Genomic DNA, 27,865 nt, shown 5'->3' on the forward strand with positions numbered 1-27,865 from the left:
TGAGATATTTAGTACATGCTGTAAAGGTGCAATATGCTTAGACAATGACTCTCTTTACAGCCTGTTAGTTAACAGCACATATTGATTATTCTGTTAAATTCATCAGGAAGTCAGTTTCATTGTGTGTTACTTTACATGCCAGCAACTGTCCCTGAGCCTCCCAGCAGACAGACAGCTCACGAGAGATCGCAGATAACAAGACGAGCAGCATTAGGATGTGTAAGCTCTGCTTGATCTGTTCTTAAAGTAAGACTCTTTGAGGTCAGAGGTTGCAAGTTTAGACCATATAGCTAATTCAGATTAGACTTATGTTGGACATAGTTTGACTAGTTCGATTTGACTTTGCTCCGGTTCACTGGGACAGTGGATTTCTTATCGCATGTGGGTTAAAGAGGGATTGCATTGCACTGAATCTAATTTAAATTCTGACTCGGCTAGACTGGAAGTTTGTGTGTTGGCTAGTGCTTCAGATTGAATTATGAGATTATTGCTTATTAGCAGTCATTGTTTTGGTCAGCACGGAATCTCCTCCTTTGTGCTCTGAATGTAATCCAGGGATGGATGTGGTCGTAAATTAGATTTGCAGGCTTTTTTGCAGAGTTGAGGGGTTAAGGAGTTTAAGGACGAGATTTTGAGGTATCGGTTGTTGACGGTGTGGTGACTAGCAAAGGAGATGCTTTTCATTGAGTGTGTGAGAGAGGTGAATCTAATGGAGCACAACTCCCCCTAGGGCATTTTCACAGAACTCTCTCTCTCTCTCTCTCTCTCTTAAAATCCATTTCATTTCCATTTTCCTTTGTCACATTTCCTCTAAAGAGGTAGTTTAGTCTAAAGGGAAATTGAATGCAGTAAATTGACAATTTAAAACATCTGCAGCAGAAGTGGGAACACACACCAAAAGAAACCAGAAGCTTACTACGCTAACCATACTTGCCTTCAAGACTCTTTAGCTCATGTCAGGGCTTCACACATAAAAAGTGTTGTAGATTTTTGCTAAGCTGTCAGGTAGCGAGATATTGTACACCGAAAATATACAGTAACAGTGAGAATGTAGCTATTTACGCTTAAAGTTGACATGAAACCCAATCTCAATCAATTTTACTTCCATAGTGTGATGTATCTCAGTGTGGAATTGGATATTTAAGAAGGAAAAGTGTAGGACTTGGTCTTATACAAAGGAATGTGATTCAATTTAAAAGTGGTTTTTAATTACCAGAGCCAGGGTGAGGGGAGGGATTTGTGGTTAAAATATTTCATCAAAATGCAAAAACTTTCAAGACAAACTATCTTTTTCCTTGTGCAATAAATCGTTCAAAATATGATGAGAACCATATATTAAGAAAGCTCAAAGGGTCCATTCTGATTTCATGTTGACATTAAAACAGAAACATTTTCAGATTCCTTAACTGGGTCATGATGAATCCATCAATGCATATTTTGCAGAATCGGACCAATCGCCTTTCCACCATTTCGAATTTTGTCATAAACTGTAATTTTGTTTAAAGGGCACCTATTATGCAAAATTCACTTTTACATGGTGTTGGAACATAAATGTGTGTTGGCAGTGTGTGAGCAAAACCACCCTAGAATGATAAAAATCCACCCAGTGTTTTTTTTACAATCTCAATAAATCATAAGCACTGTCTCAGAATGAGCTGTTTTCAGATTCAGTGCAATGTGACGTAGAATTGCGCAAGCCCCTCCCACGACTCCTTGATTGACACTGCTGTTTGGGCCTAGACCCGCCCTGAGTGAGCTGGACACAGAGTCCGCCATTGTTCGAAGCTGGAGCAGCTGTAGACAAGAATGTCTCCTAAGCGATTGAGGTGTGCTGTTGTTTGATGTAAGAATGAACATAGCAGTCTTCATTTACTCTCGTTGTTACTCGAGGATGGACCTGTACTGTTTGTGATCCAGCTTACAGTCTCCAGAGCGACAGGCCTAAAGTTACTGACCACGGCAGAAATGAAAGTGAGAGCGCGCACTTTATGACAGCTCATCGAGTCATTTTACGGATATAAGGTTTACCAGTTTATTTAGCACCCACTGAAAAGGTGTGTATATATTTGGTTACTGTTAGTTGTAAGTAACGAGTGTTTTGTGTACTTCGCTGTGTATGTTGTTGATAATGAAAGGGAGAGAGAGCGAGAGTTTATGGATAAGACTTTAATACGCACTTCTTATACTGTGTTTATTCAGGTCTTACAGTGATTCTCTGGAGTAAAACTAACGCTCATCTTTTGTGTGATGTACAATAAACTTCACTGAACTCATTAGTATAACGTTATTTTGGTCATCATTCGGACGGGGTTTGCTACAGCAGGCTTGTATTAATAGTGGATAAAAGCAGATGACAAATAAGTTATAACCATAATTAAACTACACTATACCTGTTCTATCTCATACAGCATATATTCTCTGGCTCTGTGGCCATTATTGTCCGACGCCGAGTCGAAATGAACACCGCAACTGAGAGTTTCTGTTCTGATATTATCAGATGAGATTGTCCTGACTGAAGCGCAAGCTCGTGAGGCTCCGCCCCCTGGGCCGTGCAGCAGCAGTTAATTTGCATTTAAAGGGCACACACTAAAACAGCGCGTTTTTCTGAGCCCCCCAAAAATGACAATTTAAACATGCTGTAATAATGATCTGTTGGGTATTTTGAGCTAAAACATACTCTGGGGACATCAGAGATTTATTTTACATCTTGTGAAAAGAGTCATAATAGGTGCCCTTTAACTCTTTGACATATTGGCATGAAATTTGGTAGACATCATCATTGACATGTCCTGAAGGTGCCTGAAAAGTTTCAAGACAGCGCCACCTAGCATTCCGAAGAAATAAGGATTTTTACCGAAACGCTTATAACCTTTGAAAATATTGTATGTTCTTGATGTTGATCCGTTCGTTGGTTTATTTATATTTCAAAGATATCTCATTTGACATTCGATTGCTTTGTTGCGTCATGGAAAGGATAAAGTTTCCAATTTCAACATCACGTAGCTCTTCATTTCAGCCTGAATTGAAGTATAAAGCAGACCAACATGTGAAGCAGTGCTATTAAACCACCTGGCTGCCAGTATGCTGGATATTTTTGCTGCTGAGCTTTACCTTCCTTGAAGGAGGATGAAATTAAAACAGCTTTCATTCTGTTCTTTGATATCTTGCCAGCTTGTTCCAACACATTATTATGTCCATCCGTAACGGTAACAGACGAGGAATGACTCAGCAAGCTGAGCTCCAATGTGCCTAAGGAAATATGCCGTCAAAGGTCTGAGCAGAGAGATACACCTCTCACATCTGGGCCTGGATGTGGGGAGAGGACAGGAAAGATAGTTATTGCATAGTTTAATCACATATTTCTGAGTTCAGATGTGTGTGTGAGAGAGAATAAGGACATTTAGCATTTATCAGTACAGAGCTAAAAAAGTGAGAACGTCCCAGGAGACCCAGTCTGGCCCGACAGAATGAACCACTCTTGTGTCTGCTTCTTCTCAGCACAGACAATTCATCAATAGTGGGTCAACTAAATTGGTTTTTCAAGAACTGATGCCAATATGCTGGCTAAAATAATGCTATTGTTTTATGTTAGCAAAATACATGTACACAAATTTGTTGAAGTCTAATGAACTTATAGCAAATATAAAATGCATCACCAATTGAGTTGACTGTCACTATATTTTGAATCTTTTGTTAATCAGCCTAGCAGGCACAATTATTGGCCGATGCCTATAATCTCGAATCAAAATATTTAAAATATTAGTAAAAAATAAGTGTTTTAATTATTTATGAACAGCCACACAGCTGAGGAAAAAAATATCAACCAACAAGTCCCACTGAGCACCTAAAGAAAGCCCAGATGGAGCGTTTGATGGATAGAAATGAATGCAAATAGCTAGTTGGTTTAAAATGTCCTAACTTTTCAACCTTACCTTCACAAACACTTGCATTTCTCTTTTGTCATCTTGAGCCGTACCATCCCCACTGAAATCAATTGACTTCAGTGTTTCTCACACATGCCTAACTGTGGAGATCACACCAGATGATGGAGTATGCAAGCAATGCATTAAAAAATCATGAGCAGGGCTGACTGCAGGGGAGCTTCATGCTGCTTTTTTGCTGACTCATTGTTTTAGTTTGGCAGTTCACGCGAAGAGACAAAGAGCCATGGCAGAGCAGTAATTTCTCTAATTCTTCTCACTGCCTACAGCCTATTGAGATCATAGTGCTGAATCAGAAACACAGCTTTAATGAGAATGACTTGAGGATGTACCCTGAAGAGACCCATGCAGATCTCTTCTGGGTTTTCTCATTAAACCTCTCCAGCATGGCTGACTCAGTGCAGGTACTACGTATATGTCAACATTTCCACTTTATGCTAATTCAGTTCTTTCTGTTTGAAGAATAGTATGTGCAGGTACAATATGCTGTAGAATAGATTAACCATACACTTTTATTTATAGAAACAGAGAGAGAGATAGTAGCCTACAGGAGATGATGGGGAAACATCATTTGCCTGACTCAAACTCAAGCTAACTCATGTTAGCATCAAGGCTAAAAAATGTCAAAGCATGTGTTACCAATGAGGCCTCAGGTCCAACAAACAACATACTTTTGTGAAAAAAAGTGTTTGTGGCTTTGCACATTACCTTAAAACTATGTTACTACTGTAAATCTAAATTAAATGATTATGGGACCTCATTCAATGCTTTCAGAATCTTTACTTTTTTAAATTATTTTGATTATGTATTTTTTAAATATATTTTTATATTAACATATTGTAATGACGTTGTGGAGGACTCCTGGCCGCACGCCCTGGTGATCTCCAGGAAGATCAAACCATAAATCGCATTATGCATTACATCCCGTTGATTCTGTATTATGACGCAGTAGGAACAGTGTTTTGGCACAGGTGGTGTCTCATGGGTTGCAGACAGTCACTCATGCATGTCAGTCAACTAATCACGAGTGCTTTGTTAGCGACACGTGGCGCATGCATTCTTACCATGACGTGGTGATTGCCAAATGAGCAGAGCCAGACAAAACACACTTAAAACCGCACGTCCATCTATCCCAAGTCTGTGTTTAGCAATACAACTCATTCCCTTCCCTATTCCCATGGGTTGAAGAGCTAAAATGAGGAAATGTCATAATATTTACAGAAGCAGGATGAATCTGTATGCTGCCATCATTTTAGCAACTGTTGCATAGGTGAAGAGTCTGCAGCTATTTGTGATATTCGACAGCAGATTAAGTGTAATGTTATGCTAATTCCGGGAACTCCATAAATATCTGTTGTATAAGAGCGGTGAAGCTGTGAGTTATGCTGCATTGTTTGTGTTGCAAGCTCCTCTCACCAGGTGGAAGGAATTGCGCATCTCGTCCTATTCCTGCCTCATGGGACCTAACTAGTCTGCAAATCCCCACGACGCCTGTCTGTAATGCTACTCAAGCCTCCGGCAATGTCCAACAGCCTCAAGTAAATTAGCCTGGATCCCTGTGGCGGGAAGAGCTATAGGTTCATAGAGTCTGAAATAGTTTACTTGATGTGGACTTGCCATTTTGTGGTGCATTTGTAAATGTATGAATTGGAAGAGTGTGAAAATGACCTATCTAGGGTTTTGGGACTTACTAACCTTCCAAAGTTGTACTAAAGTATTTTTTTTGTGTTGCTACAGTGTGTCTTGTTAGACTGCATGATAAATGCTGAAGCCCATGCCAGTCTTGTAGTGGAACTTACTTTTTTTTTTTTTATAAACATGAAATGGCATTCACAACACATGTTGCTCCTGAATGTAATCTATTCCGAAGTGAAACATTTTGTGAGAAATAGTGAAAGTGTAAAATTTTATCCATCACATTTCCAGCTGAAATGACCACTAGTGGCAGCAAAACGTTTTTTTTTTAAGCTTCAGCACATGTGTTTTTATCTCACATTGGCTTTTTTAACCCTGTCAATTAGGATTAGGGTAAGGTTTAGTGTAGCAGGTACATTATTTCTGAACATGATAGAGCATTAACCTTTTAGCACCACTCGCCAGACATTTCCCTTCTGAACTGCTGGGATACGTACAACAACCAACGTAATAAACCGTTGCCAGTTTCACATTCATCTGTTTCATCTGGATAAAACCGGACTCCCTTTAAGTGCCACTCACTGGACAAAAAAAAAAAAAAAGTGTCACACAAAGCATGCAAGGAGGAACATGATGTTGTTTTGCTGGCACGGTTTTCATTGAGACTGGGTTGCAATAAAACCTGGAACTTTTTTAAAGAAAGTAAATAATGTCCTAAATGTGGAATTGTCCACCAGTCCATTGCATGATTTCACAGACATGCTGTGTTTGTATCTTTCTCTACAGTGCTGTTGAGTTTGCTCTCGACTGGGGCTCAGACCGAGATGAAGAGGGTTGTCGGGGACAACGCCACATTGCCTTGCCATCACCAGTTCTGGCAGTCGAATGGACAAACACTGGACATCGAGTGGCTCCTGCAGAAACCTAACGTCAAACAGCGTGTGGTAAGAGATCTTTGGCTTTTTTTTTTTTTGGCCCTCTCTCACAATTTGTCTTCTCTCTCTCTGGATACAAGTTTTGTTTTTGCATTATAGTTCTCATCCTTGTTGTCTGTCCTCCTGGTCTCCAGTCACTTGGTCTAATCATGTTATATTTGGATAAAACCTGAGGTGATTTTAGCCTTACAGAAACTAGCCAGAAAAATAATTTTGTATTGAGAAAGGTCAGTGCTTATGTCGCCTACACAAATTCCAGTCGAGTATTCTACATAGTTTGGTCAGGGAGTTGTATTGGTTTCAGAATCTTTTCTTGACAAGTTGTAGGGCTAATAATTTACAAACCTTATTTTAATGATTTGTTTTTCAGACCTGTCTTCACTCCTGTGTTGATAATGTCTTTTTGCTGTGTTAGCAAAATACATACAAAAAGTGTGTATACAGCCCTGTTGTTTTCTGAAGGCAAACCAACAAAATATTAATAACTATGCTTAAGTTAATGTATGCTTTTTCCTGTGAACTTGTTGTTTTTCTATGCATTTTTTGTTGAAGCTTGCCTTTTTTTCTTTTTTTTTTTCAGATAAATACCTTAACCAAGTTTAGTGTTTTGTTCTTCCTTCATATATATATATATATATATATATATATATATATATATATATTGGCTCACTACTGTGTGTGTTTGTATACTGTATATAATCAGAATAATAATTGTTTTATTAATAATAGTTAATAATTTGTGTGTCATTTCGGTTACCATCATATTTTTTCTCCTTTTAAAGTAAACCATAAATACCATAAAAAAAAAAAAAAAAAAATGTTTTCCTAATGATGTCATAACTCTTTTGGGACAAGTGAAAGTCTCCTCATAATTTTCTATTTTGCGTTTGTCAGTCGGGGACAGACATATAATCTCAATCTTGTAAAATATACCCTCTAGCAATCTCTCAGAACACCATAGCAACCGCACAAATAACCCAAGCAACCGCTAGTTATGACTGTCATCTCTCTCAGTGACACAGCCGTCACAGTTTCAGAGTCTGAGTCTGTCACAGGTCTAAATCAGCCGTTTCTACACATCTCTCTTTGAAATGCACACCCGTCCGGTACGTGTATCAGGACGCCATAACAGACGCTTCACCCATCTCTCTTTCTCCCTCGCTCTCGCATAAACACATTCAGATAAGAGCTTCGTCTTATCTGCCTGAAGTGGGAATCTTTCACTGTGAAACTAACATTGTTTGAACACAGCTTCAAGTTTAGATATCCTTCATGTAGCAGCGCGCAATAATTCATCAGGGGGAAGTCAGAAGGCGATATACTTTCAGATGAATTGAATTATCTGATTGTGATAAGGCTTTTTATTCCCCCATGCACATGACAGACAGCGATCTTTCCTTTGTTTGAAAGTATACACAGATCTGTTGATATAATCAGTTGAGATTTCATTTCTGAAGAAAGAAAGGCCTATAAAGAAGTTCGCATCACAGTCTTTGAAACCTCTGGGACGGCTGGCTCATCGCATGTAATATTTAATGGAAAGATAACAGTGGAGACGTCATTAATTAAAATCAAATGTCTGAAAATGTGATTAGGAATAAAACTGAGCCTCTGGCATAATAAATAAGTCATTCTTTTGTTTCACTGTAAGGCTTGTGTTACTAGAAGCGTTGAGCTTGTCAACATTTAGCCACAGCTTGTTTAGCAATGTGTTGTAGACTCTAAGGAGATGTGTTCACACACAAGAATGCTACTGATAATGCATTCAGTGGTTTTGCATGTTTAGCATGGCCCAGTTTGCCCCTGCTGGTAAATACTAGTGATGGGTCGGGTCATGAACGATTCGTTCATTTTGAACAAATCTTTAATATGACTCGGGACTACCTTGTTGTCTCAGAGAGTGATTCACTGATTCATTCATTTTGTGTTGACCGTGCATGCACAACATCCTATGGGATCTGTACAGGGAACCGAAATGATTACTTGATCTATCGAGTCTTCAGGTCCGACTCCGAGTCTTTCGTTCTTCCTGTCCGTCCCATAGATTATTTTGTCACGTGATGAACGAATGACTCGAACCCGAAGTCGATAGACTCGAAACGTGAACTAATCAATTCTGTATCCGGTATTCTGGCACGGGATGAACGAACGGCTCAGATCCGGGAGGTGAGGTAAACTAACAGACTGCATAGCCTGAAGTCCCAGATAAATTCATTAATCGTTTCTGTTTCTCATAATTTGGCCTTTTCCTTGCATTGCAATTTTTTTCTTATTCTAAATGCGATCAACATTTGATGTGTTTGGGGAATTTGGCTAACGTAACATTTTAAATACATTCTGCTGAAATGAACGAAATGACTCGAATGAACGAGATTCAAAGATCCGAGTCAGTAAAATTATCCGAACTTCCCACTACTAGTAAATACTGTAATTGCATTTTTTTTTTTTAAGTATTCTGACTGAATACAATTTCTGCAAGATTTCTATGCTCACTAAGTCTGCATTTATTTGATCAAAAATACAGTTAAAAAAAAAGAACAAATTCTATGTGAATATATTTTAAAATGTAATTAATTCCTGTGATCAAAGCCGAATTTTCAGCATCATTATTCCCAGTCTTCATTGTCATGATCCTTCAGAAATCATTAGAATATGCTGATTTTTGTGGAAACCATCCGTGGCACTTTTTTTCCAGGATTCTTTGATGATTAGAAAGTTCAAAAGTACAGCATTTATTTGATCTATTGCAGCAATATAAAAGTCTTTACACTCAACTTTGGTCAAGAAAAAATCTTACTGACCCCCAAACTTTTGAGGTTGTTGTTGTAGCTGATTTTTTTTTTTTTTTTTTTTGAGGGCTCCTGAAATTCTGAAACAGACAGATTGTCCTGTCCTAAAGATCTGCTTAAACCAGCCTAAACTCATTTGCTAGTCTTAGGTGGTTTAAGCTGGTCTCCCAGCTTGACCAACTGAAAAGTACGCAAAAACCCTTTAAAACCTGCTAACAGACCAGACAGAGTGAACGTTTTGACTAGCAAACCTGCAATGCATACTTGCCTTTGACTTTGCATGTTCATGTGTAGTATATGTCGCATGTAAATCCATAGAACGTCCATGCAGCTGTTACTGAGATGAACGGAAATACTAACAAAGCTCTCTCCAGCTATATTACACCTATACTTGGCTAATGCAAACAACCTCTTTCTTTGAAGTGAAGCCATAACCTGTGACTCAGATGTTACTCTTGTTAGAGAAGATTATTCTGCATGGCGTCAATTGTAATCTAAACAAATAAATATGACAAAGAGTATCATGTCATGACTGTCAGTGATACTGGATGCACACAAAAAGAATCACAGATGTCTTGGCCAGAAATGCAAATGAGTGTGTGTGTGTATGTGTGTGTGTGTGTGTGCGTGTGTGTGTGTGTGAGTGAAACGAGCAGTCATCGCAGACAGCTTTGGCAGGTGAACCCAACTGCAGGTCTGCTGATGTGTCGTGGCATCAGCGTTTAGTTCTTAACCCCAGGCATTCAGGAGGCTGTCACAGTCAGACTGTGTGTGAATGTGTGTGTTGGCAGCTGTGTTTGTGTGTGACAGCCATTTAGCATCTTTTCCAAGGGTAGTCAGCACAGGTAGAGGTTCTTTAAATAAGAAAAACCCTTTTGTCTTTTGCACAGAGTAGTACAATTGTCACGAAGTAACCATCAGAAGAAAAATAAAGAAGAACAATAAAGAAAACAACCAGATTTGTACATTTTCTGAAGAAAATTAAAGTGCTTTCTAATGCAAAGTTCCACGCTACAATGCGAGAGTGTCAGGACCTTACTATGAGTTTCTTGAGTGTTTTCTGAATTTCACTCTTTGACTGTTAATGTATTCTGGGTGGTTTGGTTGTTTTTTGGGTATAGTTGCAAGCATTTATGTGTTATTCTGAGGTGTTGCTTTTATGAGGTGTGTGTGGCTACTAGAGTTGTAAGGGCACTGCTAGTTGGCATTTCTATCTGTTTCTGAGATGCTCTTAGTGTTTTTAGCATTTTACTATGTGGCTACAGGGTTGCTAGCAGTGGTTGCTAAGACCATATATGTATATATATATATGTACACAGACGCCTCATTAGTGGCCGTTCAATGGGCCGCTATACGTAAGCCATCCGCCATATTGGAATGGTCAAAGCACCGTGAACATTCGAGAGCAAGTTGACTGAGTGTCTGCAACTGTATTTAGATGCATGTACTGTATATCTATATTTGAAATAGACTTCAGCAGAGAATTTTTTCTAAACTAACACAATACATCAAGACAAAGGTGTCAGATAACACAACGAGTTACCATAGTAAAAGTAAAAACATTAAAAGTACCATGGTAAAAACATGTAATATTGAGTTAATACATATAACACAAACCACCTATGAAAGGTTATCCTATTCCTTCGGGAATTTAAATCTCGGTGGTTTCACAACCAGAAGCTGCTCAATGTTGTGGGATCATTCTTACAGTGAGTGACAACACGCTGACCGTTCCTAGATGGCGGATGCGTCAACGTGTTTTGAGCGGTTCAGTATGGCATCTGCGCATATATCTATTGTTTTAGGTGGCTGGCAAGGCATTGCAGTGCATTTCTGAGGTGTTCTGAATGTTTTTAATGCTTTGCTATGTGGCTATTAGTGTATTCTGGATGGTTGCTAGATCATTTGCTTGTTTTGGTTAGTTGCAAGGGCATTTCTGTTTGCTTTTATCATGTGGCGACTAGATTTGCAAGGTCATCGCTAGGTTGATTTAGGTGGCTGGCTGCCAATGTATCTTAGTGATATTACTAATTAGTTGAGCTTGTTTCCATATTAGTTAATAGTAGTAGCTGAAGTGTTAATGTAGAACTATTAATCCTGCATTACTTCCTGCACAGTTACTTATTAATGATGGACCATTATTCTAAAGTGTTACCCAAAAAGTTTCTATAATTTTTTTAGCCTGTTTTATCATCCCTTTGGCTTCAACTTAAGTAGATGTCTGATTCCACTGATTTCTTTCATTTAAATGAAAGCTCTTTCTGTCTCTCTCGCTGTTACATTTCAGATCATCACATTCTTCAACAATGAGGTCTACACCCACGACAACCACGCCAGTCGTCTGTCCTTCGCGAGCGACTACCTGAACGGAGACGCCTCTCTCCTCATCAGTGATCTGCAGCTGACGGACTCTGGAGAATACCACTGTAAGGTCAAGACTGGCGGCAAATACCACTGGAGCCAAGTCAACCTCATTGTGCTGGGTAAGGCTCGTCTTCCTGGAATCAGCTCCCGACCATTTCCTCCATCAGCCAGCCTCACAGTGATTCAATTTGATCATCATTCAGATTACAAAATTTGGCCATCATTGACGTAATCTAGAAATAATGATTGGTTGCATTTGCTGGCCAGTCACTCTCAACAACTGGCTGGTTGTGTTTGCTTCGCTTTGGATGGTAAATCGAGAGGATGCTAATTTGAAATGGTGGGATGAGAGAACATTGATTGAGCTCTATCTCTTAAAAACAGAAGAGGCAGAATTAGGAGCTTATGTGATTTCAATTCTTCTAGCAAAACAGTTTACTGTCATCCCAAATGAGGTTCAGATGAGCTTCTCATGATTTGATATTTTGCTATGTCTGGTTTCCATTATTAGACCGCAGGGTTTCCAAGCCGTCATTCAAACGCAGTATCTCTGACACCACAGCGCTCAGCCAAGAGAAGAACTGGAAAGACAGACGTTTCTTTTTATTTAGACTCATCTCTGTCATATGCTTTTGTTGCGTAGTTCCTATTTTCAAGGACTCGCAGCTTATGCCGAGCAGTTTGAAGTTGTATATCACGTCCTAATTTTATTTCCTTAATCATTTTATTACCAGATTAGTACGCTAGCCACAGAGGGACAGGATATTGGTGTAAAGTTGAAAGAATGAGAAAAAGAGAGATAAATGGGAGGATGAATTGATGTAAATCCGGCCTCCACCCTAGAGTTTCTCTCATGTATTAGCATATCACAGAAGATTAGCTCAATTCTGCCTTCCCATAATCCTCATTCTCCACCCCCTGTTTCTCTCGCTACTCTTCCTTTTTCTTTCCTCTCCGTCACTCTATAAACACATTACAGCGAGTTAGTGTTCACATAAGGATGTTATTTTCAGCCTTTATTTTGCCTTTATCGAAATTTGCACTTGAGAGTGGACAGGAAATGACGCACGCTCATTAATCATAATTTTTATTAATTGCTTGCAGCTACTGTGAATGATGGTCCCTCTAAGCTCTGCTTGTTTCCTGAGATGTCTTGAATCAGAGCTAAACGGATGGGCATTGTTTCAATTGGAGTCCATCCGCATGTTCATTGATTTTCAGTAAGGAGCATAAGCTGTGAAAAATCTTGTTCGCTGATTATTTTATGAGAAGAGGAACCCATCCTGGAACCGTACAGTTATTTCAGGCACCAATAATAACCATAGTGTTTCCAATCATACAGTCCACACAATCCATGGAATTTTATTTTACTGTCTTGTCTTCTTGTGAACTTGTGATCTCAACAGAACAAGACTAGATATATAATATTTTAAATTAGGTTTTATTTTTATATTATCTGTTTTCATTTAAATTTTAGTTAAAGTTTTAGCAGTTTTGTTGTTTTTGTTTTTTATACGTCTATATGTAGTTCTACATAAAAATGAGAAGTGCTGCATTGGCAACTAGCTGAAACAAAATGTAAAAAAAATTTTTTTATTTTATTTCAGTTAAGGTTTATTTTATTTCCACTAGCAAAGGTTTTTTTTTGTTTTTTTTAATGGTTGTAATTTTAGTTAACTATAATAATCCCGATTCTGTAAAAATATTCACATATACAGTGAGACACAAAACAAGACCAATTTTTTAGCCTTTTTCTAATTTAATACAAAGTTATTAATGACAAATTATATTATCAGCATAACAACTTGAGTAACGAATGAACGTGAATTTCATATGTTATTTATTTGTTGTTTTTGTCATGACTTTTCTTTTTTTTTTAAAAATAAAAAAAAATCTTTAAGTTGATTTATTATTTTAAAAAAATCCTAAAATAGATGTTTACATTTTTAAAAGAATGCCATTGTAGAAAATGGCACTAACTCTGCACAAATGTATAGAGTGTTTGATAGCTGGATCGGTTCCTGCATCCGTCTGATGTGTTTGTGTGTTTATAGACTGGGTCAGGATAGGGCCAGAAAGGGCCAGAAAGGGCCACAGAGGTCTACGGGCTGTCTCCCAACAGTCATTCAGCCTCCAGACAGATCCCTCTGGACAGGCTCATCTCACTGACCCCAGAACAGTTTAGAGCAGTGCTGCGGTAAGCAGGAGACCAGTGGGACTGGTCTGAGGTCACTTGGTAACTGTTGTGAGGCAGTGTGGTGTTTGATTTGGCTTCAGTGTGCACTCAGATCTGCTGCGTTAGGTCATAGGGGAGATCAAACCAGTCAGTGCACAAGACAACAAATCCTGACCTTTGCCCAAATTCTGACCCTTGCCTCCCCAAATGTCACAGTTGAGATGGATTGCCTCTTTGATATTGATTTTCCTGCTAAAAAAAAAAGGCAGTGTGCTGAGTTTGCAAGTTTTAGTATATGTAAATTCAAAATACTGCTTCAAATGCACAAACAATATCGCTAGTTAGAACATCTGTACAGATTAATATAGACAGACATACAGATAGAGAGAGAGAGAGAGAGAGAGAGAGAGAGATCACTTATTATAAGAAAAATCTTTGTTTCATGTTTTGTGCTACAAAAACTCCATCCCTGATATAAAAGCACAACCATTTTTCTGGATGCCTGTCATTTAACCACTAGGTGGTGTGACCCAGTCACCAAAAACCTGGGCTGGTAACTGAAAGGTAGTTGGTTCAAACCCCACAGAGGTTGATACGTGAATCTGGGGCTTGTTTCTGTAGTACGCTGCTTTGGATAACAATATTAAATGACTGATTCGTTAACATTAACACACATTTGTGTTGCCTCGTCTACAGTGAAGCCCTCTAAACCCCGCTGCTGGATGGAGGGCCGGCTTCTGGAGGGCAGCGACGTGAAACTGAGCTGTAAGTCTTCAGACGGATCGGACCCCATTCAGTACAAATGGGAGAGAGTGCTGGATAAAGGCAAGAGTGTGGGAAAACTGCCTCCCCTCGCCCTCATCGGTGAGTCAAACACCCAAACGTCCCGCAAACCAGCATATCGTACCTTACTCTGGACAGAAAGAGGTTTGTACAGTTACTTGCTGCTAACTGTCTCAAATAATAGTCTTAAATGTCTTTCAAAGATCTGTTGCCATGAACCTCACACATTTTGACAAATGCATCGCCTAGTTCTTCCACAGAAGTGCTGATTGTAGCAGATTAAACCTGTGAATGTTGGCTCTAGTGATATTAGCCCACAATATGCATGATAGGGTTGTGATGTGATGATATACAATGTGAAATGTGTCAACCGGTAGAGATTTAGCTATAGCATACCTACAGTATATATTTACAACAGGCCATAGCCTACACTGCATAGTCACACATGCCTTCGAAATAGATTTACTTGTGTTCAAAAGTACTATTTTTTTTTTTACTTATTGCTTTGGAAAGAAGTCTCTTATGCTAAACACACCTCTTATGCTAAACATAGTCAGACTACATTACAAAATATAGCAAATGGTGTTTGACAGCCTTTGACTGTTGTCAGAATTCGATCTCATTGGTTTCTGCTTGGGAAAACAAAACAACTTAGCGAAAGTGCAAGAACTACACAAATTCGAGTGTAATGTGGCTTTGCAGATGGGACGGAGTAATGCACTTTTTCAGAACAGTTTCTCCTGCTGACACCAGATCATCAGAGCCCCATATTGTTTTACAATCTATTTAGCCGTATGCAGTCAGTGCTGCAGGAGAGATGAACCGTGCCTTCGCCCGAGCTCAACAATTAGCCACCCTCATCAATGACCACCTGCTCACTCTAATAAGCTTTCCTTGGCCGATAAACATTCCACCACTCCTGAATTCACTGCAGATCGTGGATCACAAGAGGGATGAGGGGGGATGAAAGAGGAGGCATTGCATCCTGGATGTGTAAATGATCCAGGCGACTCAAATCACTCTGGCTGACAAACGCTCCTCGGTTGAAGATGCAAACGCGGTTCTCGGGTCTCAAGACACGAGCGCTTCCTCACAGGCTACAGGGAAACATTTACTGTTCATCTCATCTACTGGAGCTCCAGCAGAACCATGAATCACCCTGACACACACAAACACTAATTCATTCACATAAACGCACACACTTTACTGGGTTTGCTCTCACTTCCTTCTCTGATTAAAACACTCTGTTTGATTGAAACCTGTAAAGTAGTGTAGTAAAGGAAGTCGTAAAAGACGGGTAACACTGCTAGCACTGTTTTGTAGGTTCAGGATAAGTCTGGAACTGGAGAGCTGCTCATACTATAATCCTGCTTCATCAGCGTTGTGTCCTTGAGCAATGCACATAAACACAATACACAAGAAAACTTGCAAAACATGACATAAACACCAATATCTAATTCTACTTGGGAAGTTGGGGAGACTGGTGGCAATTTTATCCCTTTAAAGTCACGATGTAACTGAAGTAGCGGCAGGTTGTTTCTTTTGTATAGTGACGCTCATCTGAATGAAATGGATTTAAAAAGAAAATAATGTCGGGTGTGGACTTGAGCATCAGTTGTAGATTGGATGGAGGCAGAACTGAATGTGCGGTCAATTGTAGGAAAGGGATGGGGTTTAAGTGGATTAAATGATTGGAGAAAACCATCATAAGAATTTTTCACTGGAAGATTTTGATAAAAAAATTAATCTTTTGATGTATGTTATACTGTGTGTGGCAAAGATAAATGTTACAATTAATAGACTTATAATAAAAAAGATGATAATGCTGAATTTAATACAAGAAGTCTTTTAAAATTGTCTGTTTTTGTCTTAGTGGACATAGTGTACAACATTATAATTATGTAAAGTAAAATCAAGAAATAAAGTTAAATAATTCAGTCTTACAATTTTTGGTGTTTTTTTTTAAGATAAAATACGAAATAGTGTCTAAATAGTTTAGTTTTTTTTTTTACATTATATTATATTATAGTATAGTATATTATATTCAAAATGTTCACATTCCTTTTTCTAAACAGAGAGAGGACATTATTTGCTGTTCATGTACTGAATAATTGTCATATACTCTGGCTGTGTAACTGAAGAAATTTACAATGTACAATTGCCAACACGTCTTCCTAATTACCTGATTGACTGTAGTTGTACCTCAGCTTATATATGTACAGGTATATAAGTATGTTTTCCTGTTTTCAGATCTGAAGAACCCAGAGATCGTGACCTTGAGGAACTTGACGCAGGACAGCTCCGGCGTCTACAAGTGCACCGCCAGCAACGATGTAGGAGAGGAGAACTGTATCATCGAGGTCACAATGCAATGTGAGTTCTGCTCTGAGGTCAGCCTGTGCCCTGGGTGTAATTAGTGCAGATGTTATGATTCTCTGATCTCGGATCAGTCGGTGGTGACGCTTTTAGCTGGAGCTACAGCCTCAGTGTGATGGATGGAGGCTGTTTCCACACTGCAGAGAGCTTGTATTTGTTTATTATGGGCATCATGGGTATGACACCATTGCTTTTATTGTTTTGACTCATGCAGTTTAAATCAGTGTTACCCAACCTTTTTTTTTTTTTTTTTTGCCACGGCACAATTTTGATAAGTCAAAAATTCCACAGCACACCACTATATTAAAATATAATGAAATTTCACAAACATACATTGCTTCAAATGGCATATAAATCTAGAAATTAGGCTATATTAAAAGTACAAAGACCTCTTACAGTATAAGCCAAAAGATTAAGGCAAAGTTGATTTCTCATGTACACTTTAATATTTATAATATAATATTTTTTTAATAATATACTGTCAAATATAATACTATTATCATTGGTATGACACCATTGTTTCCATTGTTTTGACAGATTAAATATTGGCTAGTTTTATTTATTTAGTTTGTTAGTTACTAAGTTAGTTAAAGGGTTAGTTCACCCAAAAAATTCTGTCAGTAATTACTCACCCTCATGTTGTTCCAACCCCGTAAGACCTTCGTTCATCTTCGGAACACAAATTAAGGCATTTTTGATTAAATCTGAGTGCTGTCTCACTCCTCCATAGGCTTCTAAAACATTATAACTTGCTGGCCCAGAAAATGTATTAAAGACATCGTAAAATATAGTCCAAGTGACTACAGTGGCTCAATCTTAAGTTTATCAAGCGACGAGAATACTTTTTGTACGCAAAAAAAAATAAAAAAAATAACGACTTTATTCCACTATTAATTTCCTTCTCTCTGGGCCTCGAGTTGGTTCACGTAGTGTTTTAGCGCAGCGCGTCTGTGTTGTACGTCACACGCATCACACACATGACAAGCGTCGGCCAATAGTGAGCCTATGTGGTGACGTGCAACACTGACGCGCTGCGCTAAAACACTACGTGAACTCACTCGAGGCCCAGAGAGAAGGAAATTAATAGTGGAATAAAGTCGTTATTTTTGTTTGTTTTTTGCGTACAAAAAGTATTCTCGTCGCTTGATAAACTTAAGATTGAGCCACTGAAGCCACTTGGACTATATTAACGATCTCTTTAATAACTTTTCTGGGCCAGCAAGTTTCATTCCCTTAGAAGCCTATGGAGGAGTGAGACAGCACTCAGATTTAATCAGAAATATCTTAATTTGTGTTCCGAAGATGAACGAAGGTCTTACAGGGTTGGAACAACATGAGGGTGAGTAATTACTGACAGAATTTTCATTTTTGGGTGAACTAACCCTTTAATATTACTTTCTTAAAAATACATTATTTTTCTGTTTTGTTGTCTTGGGGAAAAAAAAACTATTTTCCATATTCTCTATGCACGCATTCACACACACACACACACACACATTTTGTTTCAATGTATTAGTAAAGGCATTGGATGCTTCCATTGATTTTATCAGATTAATGATCATTTTTATCACCTAACCCATCCCCTAAACCCAGCCATCTCAAAAATGTGCAAAACACTAGATTTTAATTAAAAAGACATGTTTTGGCCAATTTATAAGCCTCTTTTATTAATGAGGATCAGTGAAAAGTCCTCACTAGTCGGTTGTCATAATATTTCACTATATAAGTAGGGCATTTGGCCCTCACAAGTATAGCCAAACCTGCCCTCTCTTTCTCTCTCTCTCTCTCTTACTGAGCACTGGGAACTATAGAAAGCCAGAGTGTGGCCATTTGTCATTGGTCTTGCTCAAATAGCCATCCTTCAGTGTTTGTGTGTAATGGTTTTGGAAGAAGCAGAAGTATTTAATGTTCACCAGAGGAGAAGATGGAGAGAGTTATATAAACTCTTGACAACTGTCCTGCACTTAGGCCTTGTGCAAGTCTTTCACAACACAGGGAATAAAATGTGAAAGAGTCGTTTTACAGTTGTGGCTGGCAACGTTTAATTTGGGTCTGACTTATTCAGTTTTACTCGCAAGATATCTCATGAGAACACTATTATCTCATGAGAACACTAATAAAGTGTAACTATGGGTTCCCCTGCTAATATAATTTTTAAACAATGAACAGATCAAAAGCTCTTTGTCAAACAAAAATACTTGGTGCACTTAGTATTTATATATGATGTGCTGGCCAATATGGCAGTCACCTTAGACTGAAACACTGACACCCAGTGGCATGAATGTAGTGGCAAATCATGCAAAAGAGAAAGTTTTCAGGTACCATTGGCATTGTAGGAATGTGCTATTAGTAGTCAGACATGATTCATTTATTAATTGAGCAAAATAACCAATTATAGGAGGGTTGCTGAGATAAAAGTAATATTTGACTGGTCAATGTCACAGCGGTTGTTGCAGCAGGATCTATGTGCTGCAGTCTTTTATTAATCCAAAGTTAAAAAAATAACACACAAACTCAGGATTCCCATAAATGTCAGATACCAAAAAGCAGGAGCGGAACAGCCAACAGATGTAGATAATAACAGACTACTGGAAACACAAACAGTAGGCTGTAAATACACCAAAGAAACACTAGGGGCTAAATAGTTAACAAGACACAGGTGAGACACATGAGGGCAAATCAAAAACTATGGCAAGAGAAGGGCATCAACAAAGAAACTAACACAAAGATAGAAGGTATAGACTTTGTAATTAAATAACTTGATAATCAATTAAAACGGAATTTATACCTGTACGATATTACGCTGTAGCCACATTGGACCAGCGGTTTGGAAAATGGATGATTCAGCTGTAGGCGCCATCTCCTGGTCTGACATGCGAATTAATTTGGTGCGTGACTCTCACAGTGCATTATGGGTATTCTCTAGACTTTGAGCGTACATCTGTTGTACAATTGTTATTGTGGTGCATTGTGGGATTCAATGAGTGCGCTCGATAACGTCTACTATGGTTTCAGACACCACTACAAGCTGCCCAGCCAGATCTCATCCCAAAGCGTCATATACTGACGCTTTTGACATTTCGTCTACATCCAACGCACATGGCACCCTTTAGCGTCAATATGAGACGCAGATAGATATGGGCCAGAAGGCGCCTCCTAGCAGTCTAACCCTAACCCTACACCAGACCTAAACCTACCCATAACCCGAACAAAGCTCTGTGCGTGTCATATTGACACTAAAGGGTGCCATGTGCGTTGGATGTAGACGAAATGTCAAAAGTGTCAGTATATGACGCCCTAGGATGAGAATGCGTTGAGCTGCCCCCTAAATAGTGCTCTATTTAAGTGTAGGGTGATTTAGGACACAGCCAAAGTCCAACTGAAGCAATCATTTTCTTGGTTAATTGCAATATTTGTTTGTACAGCATTGCATGTCAAACAGATATTATTTGCTCCTTACTTTCAGATACAGATTTTGAAAGCCAAGTTGGTGTACAAAAAATGTATGTCCATGTGCAATGGTGTAACAATGTAAATGTAATATGTGATAAAATGTAAAATGGCTTGTAGACATTCAGCTGAAATTAGGTTTAGAATATAATACAGGCTTTTGCACCCTACTCTAAATAATTTTAGAATTCTTGTCATCATATGAATGAGGAAAATGCGATATGATTTAATGACGTGTGACAATATGACAAAAATGTCCTCTGTGTGTTTAGATGTGCGAGGCATTGGTGTGGTGGCTGGCGCTGTGGTTGGCGTTTCATTCGGCGTTCTGCTCCTCATTCTCATCATCTGGCTGGTCTTCCGCAAGAAGGAGAAGAAGAAATATGAGGAGGAGGAGACACCTAATGAGATCAGGTGAGATCTCAGTATTGACTGTGTTTGTATAGTTCCACTTTCACTCTTAATATTACCTATTTGAGTATGTTTAGGATGGAACATACATACACTTCATATTGTCTTCAGGTCAATCTTTATAATACATCAGACAGCTGTTACTGTATTTAGGCCAATAGTGGCAGAACTTTACTCTTTCTGCTCACATGAATAATGCAGCCACAAACCACGGCTGTATCTCTGAATTATGCACACACAAACAAAAATAAGTTCTACATGGGGACCGTTCTTGTGCACATTCACACATGTCATGATCTCTCGCTATGTTCAGTTTTGGAGTAGTATCCCAGTTTAACAAGTTTAGCACATTTACCCCTGATTTCACAGAAAAGGGTTAAAGGTGCATTGTGTAATATTTAGGAGGATCTGTAGACAGAAATGCAATATATGTTTTTATTACCTTAGAATGAGCCATTTCTATCTACATACACCGTGGGTCCCCTTACATTGAAATTGCCATTTTGCGCCGCCGTGTTTCTACAGTGGCCCTAAACGGACAAACTACTACAGAGCACGCTTCGTCACTATATTGTTCTTCGTGCAAAGAAGCTAGCTAAAGTCAGCGAATAAAACACTGGCACAATGATGAACAAGTAACAATAATATTCGCAATAACATATCGTTTTACAGAATTATAAAGTAAACATCATTTCTTAATTTATCTTTGTAAAGAAACCTTATTGCTTAACTGGCTACTCTCTGGTGTCTCAGACGATGACATCACTTCCTGTCGGCCATTCGCAACCTCATCACTAGATGCCGCTAAAAATCACACACTGCACCTTTAAGCTAGTCCCAGACTAAAATGCATGTTTGAGCTGTTTTAACTGAATGAAACTTGCATTGACATACAGTATCTTAAAAAAAATCACTGCCATTTCTTTGTCTCAAGACGCACACCAGATTATATTTAAGGCACGTTTATAAAAGCTATTTAAATTTCCTAATTGAACTAAGGCCTAATCCTGTCTTAATCTAAGCCCTGTCTGTGAAACCAGGCCTACATTTTGTAATACTGGAGGTTATCTTGTAGTAAGGAAGTTCCCTGCAAACATTAATTGCTGATGTCTACAACCTGCCAGGATTGTCATGATACCAAATGTATCTAGTTGATTCAATACAACTGAAATGTCTTTTATCAATTCCATTATATATATATATATATATATATATATATATATATATATACAGTGTATATATATATGAAAACTAATAATTAATATGCTATTGAACTCTCTTCTTTATTTAAAAATATGATATAGTAATTATAAACAGAGTAAATAGTGCTTGAAGCTTTTCTGTCTATCAGGATAAAATATATAAGTAAATATTCAAAAATGTAAAATAAAATGTAAATGTAAAACACTAATAATGATCCCATATAAAGACAAGCTTTTGTTTATTAATATATTATTTTATATAATTAGTTTACATTTATTTATAATTATTTAAAATGGCAGCACGTTTAGGCGCAGCTGCTGCTCCAGGTTCAGACTACAATGGTTATACTTGAGCTTTATTTTTTTAATATTGACTATTTTTTCATTACTTTTGTAGAGAGGACGCAGAAGCTCCCAAAGCCAAGCTGGTGAAGCCCAACTCCCTCTCCTCGTCCCGCTCCGGCAGCTCCCGCTCCGGTGCTTCCTCTACACAGTCCATGGTGCACAACAGCGCTCTCCGAAGCCAACGTCCCCGGCCACCCGCGGTCGCCGCTCTCAAGGAGAACGGACAGCCCCACGGCTTCCCCCAGTCTCCCCCGGCCTACACGCAGGTCGTGCCCAAAACCCCAGAACCCCCTGCCACCCCGAAGTTCAGACCCCCAAATCCTCCGGTGGGCATGGCCATCCCGGCGGGAGTCATGGTCCCTGCTCAAAGCAAGGCCTTTCAGACAGTGTAGAGAGTAAAGGAAACGCAGCCTGGTGCAGGCCTCTGTACAAGACACCCACAGTGACTCTTCCAAAAGTTGCAACTACGATTGGAAAAAAACCCTATAAAATAAAAACATAATTAAAGGATGTACGTAAAAATAAACTCATATATCACAAATCTAAAAAGTTGAATGCATATTTACAAGGGAAAATACAAAGTGCTTGCCCCCTACTGAAGTATTAAAAGAAAACAAGACAGGAACTGAAGAACAAGAATGTTTTATTCTCATTCTTTGGTTCTCTCTGCTTCTTTTGATCTCATGGTGCAGTCTGACCCTTTTTTCACTTTATTTGTTTCCCTTTTTGAACTCTTGAAGGCAGTGGGGTGGAAAGATTTCCCCAAGTGCAGTTTATTTATTTATTGAATCAGAGAGGTCAAAGGACCATGGGCAGGCTGGGATGATGAATCACGATGGGGAGGGGAAGGTCCAGCGACTGCCCATGTGAAGAGAAATGGAGGATATTACCCGGGAACCTGTTGTTCCTGTTGATAGTGATGGGGGCGGCTCTGGGAATACGAACTGTCCATCTCATTTGCAAAGTTCTCATTCATTTTCTTTCCAGAATGCAATGCACGCATTGACTGTGGCCCAGACTTCAAAATCAAAGGCAATTTTATTAGTACCTTACAATCTATTAACAACTTGAAGTGATTGGAAAACATGACCCCTCGATGGAAATTCCAGTGGATGACAGCATGTCATAGACGTAGTGGCATAGAGAGACTTCAATGGTTCAGTTAACGCAGAACACACTCTGGGGTCAATTCCCTAAATGGGTGCGCTATACCTTAATGTGCTATATTTCACAAAAACCACCCGCTGTCCAGTTTAACTGTATTTAAATGGTCGTTGTCATTCGTTGTTTTTATTCCGCAAACCCAAAAACAAAAGTAAATTAGGCTGATTATTGTACCTTTTCACCAAAAATCTATGCTACTGTGTTTGCCTGCCACAAAGTTTTGCTATTACTGCCTACAGCAAGTAGACGGTAAAAGAAATGTATAGGAGATTTTGTCTGAGCAAATTTTCTTGCAAATGACACCAAATGATGATTAAATGGCGGAAAAGAGCATTTTATCCCAAAGTGTCATGCAGTCGAGCATACTTTAATCACCATTTCAGGTGCCTAGAGTAGCTGTATGTACATACCCAGTTAGGTACGCCAGATTGCAGTAGTCTGCCGTATTCTTCACAACCTACCACTCAGAACTGATCTGCGTAATTACAGCGTGCCACTATTATGTGATTTGCATAACTTGATTAGTGAATTGGGTGTTAAAACAACGTGGGTGCAATTGATTCTGTGTGTCAACTAGGTGTGTGTGATTTCACCAAGTAGAACATGTTCCTGGATCAACATCCATGTTGATGCTGGAACAACATTCCAATCAGCCAATCAGATTTGGGGGATGTTTACAGTTTATGTCAAGTTTAAGGGTTAGGGGCTTCTACACCATTCTTATCCCTAAAATAAGAGGGAAATGATAGGTTAACAAGTTATGGGTATGATTAGGGTTAGGTTAAGGGGTAGGGTTAGGATTATGTTTTTGGACAGGAATGTTATTCCAGGATCAACAAAAATGTTGATTCAGCAACACACCTTACTTGGCAAAATCAGGATGTTGATCCTGGAGCAACATTCCAATCAATCAGAATTGAGGGACAATTTTATAGTTTAGGCTTACAACCAGGGTTAGGTGCTTCTGAATCAGTGTTATTCACTCATCATTTCCCTTTGATTTAGAGATAATTTATGGGTAGGTTTAGGTTTAGGGGTAGAGATATGGTAAGGACAAAAATTCTGAACAGGAATGTTGTTCCAGGATTATTGTTAGGGTTAGGGTTAGGGTTAGGGTCCTGTTGATCCAGGAACATGTCTTACTTGGCAAAATCATGGTGACTATGTCAACTACACTGCACTGTTACACGCTGAAATGAATTTTTGCATCTGTGTATATACATGGAGTGTACGTACCTGACAGAAAGTCTGCAGTCTGGTTTCAGATGTCATCCTCACCGCTTCAAGGACAATTTCAGTTTGTATTACATACCGACCGCTGTATATTCGATACAGCTGTAATTCCAATGATACTGAAACCAAAATCTGTCACGAATACTATGAATGTGTATAAATCAATGATAGTTTTGGTTTTTATTTATTTTTTCCTTCTTTTCTAGAATACCCAGTGGTACTATATAATAGCATTTGAGGCACAAGTAACTTTTTACTATAATCTCACAGTACTGTGGACTTCAAGTAAATGAAAGGGAATGCCATAACAGGGAGTTATGTACAGAGTGTGTGTGGAATTCGTGTGTGTGCGCATTTGCGGTACTCTCCTTCTAGCTCGTGTATGCACCACGGTACCGTCCGAGGAATCTCCTAGGACCCTCTAACAACAGTCTCGAGATGGCTGCCTTTTTGTGCCAGCCGTCCCACGGCTTCCTCTGCCGAGCGCTGTCAAACCCCTCTCCATTAGCGGTGTTGTCTAAGCCCCTGGGAAGACCTTGCCTGGTTCATTTGTGAAATTTGAAATGGACAAGTTGCCTGTTTTGTGTGCCTTCACAGAGAATTCTTCCCCTGAGATTGCTTTTGTCCTTCGCAATGTACCGGACAAAAAAAAAGGAAGCCATGTGTAAAACGGCTCTAGTCAGTGGAGGAAGAGCATTCTGGCACAAAGAGGCAGTCCAAACGCACACGAATAATGTACACTCTGTAGTCATGATGCTGTTTTATATTGTACATACAGATAAATATACGCACACAATATTCTTTAAGTTATCTGTTGAAGATTGGGGTTATAGGTCATAATAAAGATGTAGATGAGGTATTATGCATTTTCAGAGAGTAATAATTGGTCATTGTAGCCCCTGACCCGCTAAGCTCCCTTTAATAAGTAAAATCATTTCCTTCTTAATGGCTACTTGTATATCTGCCATTGATGGACTTTAAGAATATATCTAAGACAGGTAAAGCCATAAGACGTGAGCGAGCATACAACACAATTACCCAACACTCCGTCCTCATACGCCCGTGTCAATGTTCTCGGGCCACTTTCGTTTTCACAAGTGTATGTGCCATGCAGAATAACCTTCGTCATTCTCATTGGGTTGCAGTCGCATTTGAGTCTGTAATGTAGCCGAGTGCTGCCTATGCCAATTCACCGCCTTCCTGTTACCTTCCCCAAACAATTGTGTTTGATACGCACCTAAACACTTCTTCCCAAGTGTACACAGTCTAACACGACCTCATAAATAGAGACGCACTCGAGACGTGCTCTCCAGAGCCACATTCTCCACAAGGCGGTGTAGGCGGTGTTGCTGGATGAACTGTTGTCAGTAAGTGTGATGGATGGGCTGTCATGCAGTGTGAGGAGTGAATGATGGGAATTGGAAGGAAAACACATGCAGAGTTCTGTGGGTCCAAACCCTACAGAGGCTCTACACTTTCCTTCAAACAGAGGCCAAGACGAAACCCATCCAATTTGGGCCTTCACAATATGGAGGTTTTTGTAGGCAGTAACTCTCCTTGTCTAAAAGATTTGCTCTGTTCCAAAACCTAGCGAGCTGCCTTGCTGTCTACTGCCTATATAGGTAGCTGGCTCAAACGTTATCATTTTAATAGAGTGCAACAGTGCCCTCACACTTTCAGTGGCCTTGGCTCTGGAAGTATTTTTCCCATGGGAAACAATGCCTCCCTGCCATTGACAGACTTTCATGTTATATGGTAGGGGCGCTATTACTAAAAACTACAGAACCTTCTGATCAAAACACAGGCAAAAAAGGAGCTGAAACAAGCGATAAAAGCATTGCTTATGCACGTTGTAGTCTTTGAAAAAACACGATTTTCTTAGTTTTTTGGTCAAAATGTGTGTTTTTTTAACATTCAAGTGTTGATATAAAAATGCATGAAGATAAAATAAAATGATCCGTATGCTTTCGAATCGCTCTCGCTGTACATTGATGTTATACACCAATCGGTCTGTATAATCGGCCGCTTCAAGTCGAACTACATTGCTTGTAGCGATTCTCTGACTGGTGGAGCTTTCTTTACAGAATCATGGGTAATGTAGTTTTTCAAGACAAATTCCCCTGTTAAAGATATAGATCAATCAAAAAAGAAAAATCTGTCATCGTTCACTTATCGTTCCAAACTGTATGACTTTCTTTCTTGTGTGGGACATAAAGGAACATATTTTGATTCCATTTCCAGCCATTTCTCACAGAAAGTCATACAGGTTTGGCACAACATGAAAGTGAGTAAATGATGACAGAATTTGAATGTTTGGGTGAACTATCCCTTGATTATAAAAAAGAAGAAAAAAAAGAAGTTATCATTAAATTTAAAATTTCCCTTTGGAGAAAATGAATGGGATTTTTACTTCCAGAACCCAACTGTTGCACTTTATTAAAATGCAACCTTACAAGACTCATGTGGAACAGTCTAGAGAGGAAACAAGTCATTTACAATGTTTTGATTTCAATAGAGTTTGGCGTTAGCATTTTGCTAAGCTAAAAACACAATACTCTTAGTGTAAAAATAGATAGCACACACAAATAGTTTTTAATTAGAACTTTTTATCGATACATTTTTGGTATTAAATTAATTACTAATAGTAATTTTTCACTCTTTGTCTGCCATCTTGGATGGAATTTTTCACTCTGGTTCTCGCAATGCATCAAGGTGATTGCAATATAAGTATACATGAAATGCTGCCTTGCTGTCTACTGCCTACATAGGTAACGGCCTTTAAAGCAGCATCCTAACTGAAACTGAAGCTCAGTTAGAAGTTAGATTTCAGTTATTAATCAATATATTTCTTATTGAAATACATTATAAGGATTCAGGTGATGTTGCCTTATAATTGGTCCAAAAAGGGGTATCTCAGAACCTTTGGAACAGCCTTAAATGCTTTAAAATGCTGCCTACATGGGCAGCTCTCTAGGTTTTGGAACAGAGCCATTGTTTTATGGTCATTTTGGTCCTTGTTTTTTTTTTTTACAGCACCAAAACTAGCCAAGATCAGACCACT

At 38.9% G+C, this 27,865-nt stretch overlaps 1 protein-coding gene across 4 annotated transcripts in view; it reads left to right on the forward strand.

Annotated features, from left to right (window-relative positions):
• clmpb (CXADR like membrane protein b) overlaps nt 1-27,141 on the forward strand; it is an 80,851-nt gene extending 53,710 nt beyond the window's left edge. For 3 of the 4 annotated variants that reach the window (XM_084409186.1, XM_084409188.1, XM_084409187.1), the window contains exons 2-7: nt 6,363-6,520; nt 11,588-11,783; nt 14,537-14,704; nt 16,874-16,996; nt 20,722-20,863; nt 22,460-27,135. In XM_084409186.1, coding sequence (XP_084265312.1) covers nt 6,363-6,520; nt 11,588-11,783; nt 14,537-14,704; nt 16,874-16,996; nt 20,722-20,863; nt 22,460-22,799 — 1,127 coding nt within the window. In that variant the 3' untranslated portion in view covers nt 22,800-27,135. Of the gene's footprint in view, nt 1-6,362; nt 6,521-11,587; nt 11,784-14,536; nt 14,705-16,873; nt 16,997-20,721; nt 20,864-22,459 lie in introns of all 4 variants that reach the window. The other variant, XR_014627415.1, reaches the window with a different exon arrangement.
• The last annotated feature ends 724 nt before the right edge of the window (nt 27,142-27,865 follow it).

This window comes from Rutilus rutilus, assembly GCF_951802725.1.
Source record: "Rutilus rutilus genome assembly, chromosome: 5".
NCBI classification, from domain to species: Eukaryota; Metazoa; Chordata; class Actinopteri; order Cypriniformes; family Leuciscidae; genus Rutilus; species Rutilus rutilus.